This window comes from Colobus angolensis, unplaced genomic scaffold (genome assembly GCF_000951035.1).
Source record: "Colobus angolensis palliatus isolate OR3802 unplaced genomic scaffold, Cang.pa_1.0 Scaffold519, whole genome shotgun sequence".
Classification (NCBI taxonomy): Eukaryota; Metazoa; Chordata; class Mammalia; order Primates; family Cercopithecidae; genus Colobus; species Colobus angolensis.
Window position 1 is genome coordinate 70317 of NW_012118699.1, and position 8273 is coordinate 78589.

The window sequence follows — 8273 nt, forward strand, 5'->3', positions numbered from 1 at the left end:
AAATGTCCATCAATGGTAGACTGGATTAAGAAAATGTGGCACATATACACCATGGAATACTATGCAGTCATAAAAAGGATGAGTTCATGTCCTTTGTGGGGACATGGATAAAGCTAGAAACCATCATTCTGAGCACGCTACTGCAAGGACAGAAAACCAAACACCGCATGTTCTCACTCATAGTTGGGAACTCAACAATGAGAACACTTGGACACAGGGTGGGGAATATCACACACCGGGGCCTGTCGTGGGGTAGGGGAGGGGAGAGGGATAGTATTAGGAGATGTACCTAATGTAAATGACGAGTTAACGGGTGCAGAACAGCCACATGGCACATGTATACATATGTAATAAACTTGCACATTGTGTACATGTACCCTAGAACTTAAAGTATAATTTAAAAAAAGATGTCATATTCAACTGACAATTGTAAAATTGGTTGAAGGCAATAGAATAAAGGGATATTTTCTGACCTGTCATGGGTCCATATTGTGATCCTGAGTCTGGGTGTCAGCTTTCCAGTGTTTCTGAACTTCCTCCAGATGAGATGTCTGTCTGTGTGTTCTTGCTCTTTTCCCTGGGGAGAGTCCTCTTGTTTTCCCCAGTTGTCCCTCCCACTCCAATGTTCTATTATGGTGTTATCACCTTCCAGATTTGCTGAACTGACCTGTAGATTAAGGCTCTGATTCAATAAGAAAGGGAGAGGTAGTTCTGAAAGGAACTTAGGTGCAGACCTCTTTTCCCATCTCAGTTGCTAAGGGATTGCCTGAGCGCCCCTAAGATTCTGGTTTTGGTGGCTTGCCCCTACAGAGTAATTTCTTAGTTCTGCAAAGGGGATAAAGGAGGTGGGTCCAAATGCATTTCAGAGTGTAGGTTCTTTTTCTCTCCCAGACAGACACATTGGCAGAGAAAGATTTTTGTCACTTTCCCCATTATTGGGAAAAATGATTCAAGAGGATAGGAAAGCTCTTCAGTACGTGGTCCCTGAGAAATTCATACAATAGATTTACCACACTTGACTTCAAGCAATCCAATATATATGTGTATTTTTATCTTCTAGTAGCCCACATTTTATATGCCAGACTCTGCCCCAGTTCAGCTCATACCCTGGCCTTGTTAATGCCTACAAGAACTTGCCACTCCCTGGATTTCAGATTTGATGTTTCTCTTAAAACTTCAAGTATTTAAAATATTTTAAAAAATTTGCAAAACCCCATCTTCTCTGTTTATGTTATTGTTGATATTGTTATTGTAAAAAAATGAGCAAAATACATTCTTCATCTATGTACATTTCAAAACTGAGTTCCAGATTTTTTTGGTAAGACCCAGAGTAATAAAAGAATGCAAATATTGTAAAGTTGCTTAATAGAAAGACAAATTATGGTAAATTTGTTCACTAAAATACTACCCATCATTTATAATAAATAAATCCCTGAGACACAGAACAAGGTAAAATAACTAAGTATTTATATTGAGTAAAATAAGCCAAACAAATAAGAATATTTACGATGTGATTTCATTTTTATAAATTCTGATAAATAAAGATGTATCTAAAAAAAATAATGAAGATTGGTAGTTGCCAGGGGAAATAATAGAAGAAGGGAAGGGGAGAGGAGGAGGAATACAGCAAAACAAGAGGAAATGTTGAGAAGAATTCACTTGTCCATTTTCTTGATAATGATGACAGTCACATCACGTTTATTAATTGTACATTTTAAATATAGGAAGTTTATTATCTTTCAATTAAGCCATGTAGAATGTATTACAAGCAAACAAATGGAAATTTAGACAGGCATGGAATAATAGAAAGATACAAAAATATGTTAAATGTCACAAGTACCTGAAAATTAATGTGCCTGGCCCCTAATTCTCTCCATATTTTCAGGTGAGAGCTGGAATGTGGCAACATAACACATGCTCTTAATACGGAAAGTGGGTTCTGAAAACCGCAGTAGGAACATCCAGCTTTGTCCTGGAGTTGGTTTAGGGAGCAGTCAGAGCCAGTGACAAGGAGCACAGGGCCAGATACTGGGCTTCATGCATCCCAGACAGGAGCTCCTAGATGCATACAGAGTCCCCACCATGTGTGGGTTCACTTCCACATCTGTAAATGGAGAAAATATTGACTCCTACAGAACATAATTTACACAAATATTTAAAGATGAAATAGGGTGATCAGGGCAAAGTGCTTATCACAGCACAATTTCATAACAAGGCGGCATATTTTCCAAATTCCATCATTATCTGCAAACTTCTGCAGGGCATCGTCTGTTTATCTAGGTACAGCCTACTCCTTAGGCGGCCCACCCTAGAGCTGCTATATAGTAGGAAATATGCAAATAGGGCCCTCCTTCTACTGATGAAAACCGACCCAACCCTGACCCTGCAGCTCTGAGAGAGGAGCCTTAGCCCTGGATTCCAAGGCACTTCCACTTGGTGACCAGCCCTGAGCACAGAGGACTCACCATGGAGCTGGGGCTGAGCTGGGTTCTCCTTGTTGCTATTTTAAAAGGTGATTCAGGGAAAACTTGAGAGATTGAGTGTGAGTGGATATGAGTGAGAGAAACAGTGGGTTTGTGTGGCAGTTTCTGACCAGACTTTCTCTTTATTTTCAGGTGTCCAATGTGAGGTGCAGCTGGTGGAGTCTGGAGGAGGCTTGGTCCAGCCTGGGGGGTCCCTGAGACTCTCCTGTGCAGCCTCTGGATTCACCTTCAGCAGCTACTGGATGAGCTGGGTCCGCCAGGCTCCAGGGAAGGGGCTGGAGTGGGTCTCGTATATTAGTAGTACTAGTGGTACTATATACTACGCTGACTCCGTGAAGGGCCGATTCACCATCTCCAGAGACAACTCCAAGAACTCCCTGTATCTGCAAATGAACAGCCTGAGAGCCGAGGACACGGCCGTGTATTACTGTGCGAGAGACACGGTGCGGGGGGGTCAGTGTGAGCCCAGACACAAACCTCCCTGAGCCCAGACACAAACCTCCCTGCAGGGGTCCCCACGACCACCAGGGGGCGCCCGGACACTGTGCTCGGGGCTGTCTCCAGGGCAGGTGCAGGTGCTGCTAAGGGCTGGCTTTCCTGCTGTGGTCTGTGGCTGCCTCATTGTCAAATTTCCCCAGGGAACTTCTCCAGATTTACAACTCTGTACTCACATTTCATGTCTGTAAATGCAAAACGTTTTTGTCCTTTTTGTTTCTTTGTTTTTTGTAACAGGAAGACACACCCTCACCTCCATAGAAACAGCAGTGCCACTTTGGGTGCAGATAATCCTCCTGTGGTCACCAGGATGAAAGTCCTGAGGACTCTCAGGGGAACCTGGAGAGTGTTTTCCAGTTAGACTCAGGGCAGAGACCTCCATGGGAATCTCTGATTAGAACAGGCTTTGAGCTCTGATGGGAGCCAAGAGAGAGGCTCACTCAGGGTCAGGGTCCTAAAAACCTGATGGTTTTCACAGTTATCCCCCCTTGTCTTGTAAAACCGTGCACATGTGACTCAGACTGATTCAGTTGACTCTCTTTCTGCTAATCCATTTTCCTTCTCTGCAGACTTGATTCTCACAATTCGCTTTGTTCTTCTCTTCTCTGAAACCTGAAGATGTGTTTTCTGTAGTCTAAATTCCAGGGCTCAGGTCTGCATGACCTGGGTAGGCTGAGGGGACTTTCTCACTCACCATTGCCTGGACTCTCCTGCTGCCTTCTGGTGAACGGGGACGTTTGGAAAATGAAGTGGACATTAGTCATGAAGGGAATAATACTAGTTTTCTCCAATGGGATACTGATGTAGAGCTGATCTTGTGCTTCTCACACTGTCACAGAGTTTGGGCTCTCACCTGTGACTTTGAGGAGAGCTGAAGATGGACACTCCATTGTGCTGTGAGCTCTGGGTAACAGTAATTGTAGGGTCTGGCTAGGCAGCTTAAGGTCAATACTGCTGACCTTTGGGCAAGAGAGGCTGGAATTCCTGGGAAGACCTGCATCTGCCATCCACCATGGAGTCCCATCATCTTCTGTTACGCTCTGACTGTATCAGCCCCACCTAGATTATCTAGAACACTCTTTGTGACTTAGGAAAAAGAAAGGGAGCTCTCCTAACACCTGTATTATGCCATGGGAGCAACACCTGTGTTAGTGTGTGATTGAATAGGTGAGACAATGGTCTAGTCAAGGTGATACATAAAATTGATTGTTGCCATTACAATATTTTGTTTTATTTTTAGCAATATAGTCGTGCTCATATTATAAATATTTTTGCTACATTGTTTTTGTGTCTGAAGCTTTTGAGTAAGAACAGCTTCATCTTGAATAGGGGCTGGGAAAAATAAGAATCAGACCTATTGGCAACAATCCCTGTAAGCTAAGGCATTCTTAGTCACAGGGTGAGATAGGAGGTCTGCACAAGATCCAGGTCATAAAGACCTTGCTGATGAAGGTCACAGTAAAGAAGCTAGCCAAAGCCCCGAAAACCAAGACTGTGACCAAAGTGACCACTGTTCATCCTCACTGCTCATTGTTTGCTTGTTATAATGCCTTACCATGCTAAAACCCACTCCCCCAGCACCATTACAGTTTACACATGTTATGGTAACATCAGGAAGTTTCCCTGTATGGTCTAAAAAGGAGGGGAGGAACCTTTAGCTTCGGGAATTGCCCGGAGTACTCATGAATAATCCAACCCTTGTAAGAAGTGCATCCATCCTTTTGAGAGAAAATGCGCAGGGTTGGAAAGAGGCTGGGAAGCTCATGGCATATGGTGGAAGCCTTTCCCTGAGTGAGGGAGAGAGGGAAGGTGGATTGGGTGAAACGTTACTATATTTCTGTGCTGTGCAAAGAAGGTGCAAAATATAATTTATTCTGGTGTAATCACTGCTGCCTCTCAGGGGATCCCCATGACTCCCAGAAATGGCTCTGCTTAGGAATCACTGTGGAGTCAGTCCTTTCATTAGAGGAGACCACAGGACATGGGCCTCAGCACACGCCATGCCGCAGATGTCAGAAAGCAGCTGCTGGGAACCGGATCCACCTGCATTTTGCTGCCTGTAGGAGGAGGCAGGGAGGTGCATTCTCAGGGTCAACACACTGTTTGCAGATTTTTACAGAAAACACCTGCTTTTACTTTATTTTATTGGAAAATATATGAAAAAATGTGCACTTGCTAACAATTGTAATGTTCACATTTATTTTAAATGTATTCGTTTATAATTCTGCATGAGGTCCTGGCACAGAGTTGCATTTTTTTCGTAGAGATTGTTCAAAGGATCAAGAACGTGCATTTTTCACTTTCACTGGTTTTTCTCCATGTGCAGAGATCTTGAGTAGAGCACATCTGGCCCTTATCCACACTATCTCTTGTTTCCCCCCTGGAAAGAGCAGAGATTTGTCTGACTGCAGAATCTGGGGTAGGAATCTGCACACCTCAGAGCCTGCAGAGAAGCCCAACAAAGTTTTATGGAGTCAGAGAGCTATCCCATGTGGGGGAACCTCTAGCTTCCTTACGTTCAGAGATGGCTGGTCAGCTGTAATTCATTGGTTCAGAATTAGAGCACCTGGAAGCCTGTCTCATCACAGCTCCATTATGCAAATTACCACCATTAGACTGCAGGTAATAACTCTATCTTGATTTTTCTCATCTGATTTTCTCATCTTATCCATTTGTAAGGTTGGTTACGGAAAATGTTATCTTTTAATTTATGATTAAAACCTCAGAATTTTATGAACTCATCTGGAATAGTAAAAAATGTGTCCAGTTTATGGGAAATGTAAATCAATGCCATACAATTTATGTGTGTGTGTGTGCATGTGTGTGTGCGTGTGTGTGTGTGTGTATGTCAGTTACTTACACCCAAATGAACACTACGTCTTAATTATATAGTCGAAATACAATTAGATTTGCTGAAAATTGCCTGCAGTGATGTCTGTGAAGCCGACCCTGTCGCCTTGCTGTGAGGATGTTCAGTGCACAGATGAGGTCGCACAGGAGAGATCCAAGGTTCGGCCCTGGGACTGGCTGAGCTCCTGAACTGGAGTCAGACCTAGGACTGGGCATCTCAGAAGCAGATCCCCCAGCCCTCCTTTATCCGGGCTGCATGGGCAGCAGAGGACCCGCAGGAGAAGCTCAGAACTCAGCCAAGACAGAGCCCCATTTAGGAGCAGATGCATCAAGGAACCAGCCAGAGAACCTCTGACTAGGATCTAGGGTTGTTTTCTTTTGCTTCACAGCATCCAACCCTAAGAACACCCCTAATTTCATAGATAACTCATAACTTTCTTGTTCCAAAGAAAAACACAAGTGAATATGACTCTGCAGTTAACTCCTTGAATCTGGGTCATTTTTCTGAGAATGCCGTCATCTACAACATGTTGGTTCTAGTGTTAAAATCAACACGCATATTTAGTCACCATTAAGACTGGTTTATCTTATGATAAAAATGTTCCTTTAATTAAAAATTACATTTCATGGGAAAGGGTCTGTATTAGTTCATTCTCACACTACCATAAAGATATCACCTGAGACTGGGTAATTTATAAATGAAAGAGGTTAATTGACTCACAGTTCTGCATGGCTGGGTAGCCTCAGGAAACTTACAATCATGATGGAAGGCAAAGGGGAAACAAGTGCCTTCTTCCCAAGGAACAGGATGGAGAGAAGGAGAAGGAGGAGCAAGAGCCACAAACGTTTCAATCAGATCTCCTGAGAACTCTATCAGGAGAACAGTATGGAGGAAACCACTCCCACGATCTAATCACCTCCTTCCAGAACCCTCGCCTGACACTTGGGGTTTACAATTCAAGAAGAACTTTGGGTGAAAAAACAGACCCAAACCACATCAGAATTTCTAGGTGAGAACTGGTCAATTCATAAGTTATTAGTGAAGTATCAGAAAAACAAGTGGCACCAGTGTTGCTGTTATCCAGTTAATCTATAAATCATCTCAATATTCACTTTACGAGAGGTCTAGGAAAAGTGTGAGATAGACGATAGATAGATAATTAATCTACCAAATACTGTATATATTACTATATATGTAATATATAGTATAGAAATAGAAGTAGTGTTTTACATAGTATTTGATAGAATTAATGTCACACCTAATATTATATATGTACATATACATATATAAAGTATTTGATAGAATTAATATCTCATATATACTGTATTCACTTACATATATGTATATATGTATATATGTGTGTATATATATACATATATATGTATGTGTATATATATATGTATACACACACACACACACACTTTATGATGTCTGCAAAAATGTCTCCTGGGATTTAGTGTTGAGTTTTTGAATATCTATATATATTCCAGGGTAAATATTGGTGACATCATAAAAACAGATTATATTTATGTCCAAGATGATCACTTTCAAATAGGTTGTAACAACAGAAACCAGACGTATCTTTCCACCAGAAGTTACTGGAAACCCCAGTGAAATTACTTAAACATGATTTTAAGATGCTTGACACCAAGCAACAAAGACAGCGACTAATGAGAGAGGAAAAAAGCAAAGTTAAGCAAAAAGCCTGGTGAATGCATACTCGGATAGTTCCTTAAGGGGGTTGCTAGGCTACAGTGCTGGAGTGGAATCATGTGGATTTAGAATTAATAAAAGGGAGCTGCAAACCCTGATAGGCCAAGAAGGGTGGATACCACAGAATAGCAAGTGGATTGCAGAATACTGTCAGTGCATGAACCCCATAGATGGCAGGAGTAACATGCAGACTTGACAGAGTGCAGATCAGTGTGTGGGAAGCAGGGAAAGTTGTCCGCGAGAACACAGACTACTACAGGGAGCTCTCCTTAAAATCCAAAGCCATGGTAAATACATGAATATGCACTTACAAACTTTAAAATATACAGAAAGGCACCATAATAAAGTCAAAAAAAGGAAAGGTGGGTTTGCAACATTAAAGTAAAAAATAGTGTATTTCTGAGCAAATAACAATACTTATGAGGGGAACAATTTTATTCCACCATGGCAAATGATTTCAGAGAACAACATTCAAAATGCCTTGGCCTTCATGAGGAATGTGCAAACAAGTATAAGAATAGAGTTATTACCAGAGTGATAGTACCAGAGCCCTCTGCTTTCTGATGAAAGCTTATTATTATTATTAAAGCTTATTATTATTACAAACGTATTAATACTCCTCATGATTATTGATTATAAAAATAATATTGTATAATTATTATAATCATATTATTATTATGAAAGCTTATTATTATGAAAGTGATATTACCAGAGGCCTAAGCTAAGTGTTA

The 8273-nt window shown here is 41.5% G+C and overlaps 1 gene segment (V, D, J or C); it reads left to right on the forward strand.

Moving 5' to 3' along the window:
- The window catches only part of LOC105525103, a 10213-nt gene extending 7245 nt beyond the window's left edge, over window positions 1-2968 (forward strand). The window contains 2 exon segments of the V gene segment in view: window positions 2380-2512; window positions 2616-2968. Coding sequence covers window positions 2467-2512; window positions 2616-2968 — 399 coding nt within the window.
- The last annotated feature ends 5305 nt before the right edge of the window (window positions 2969-8273 follow it).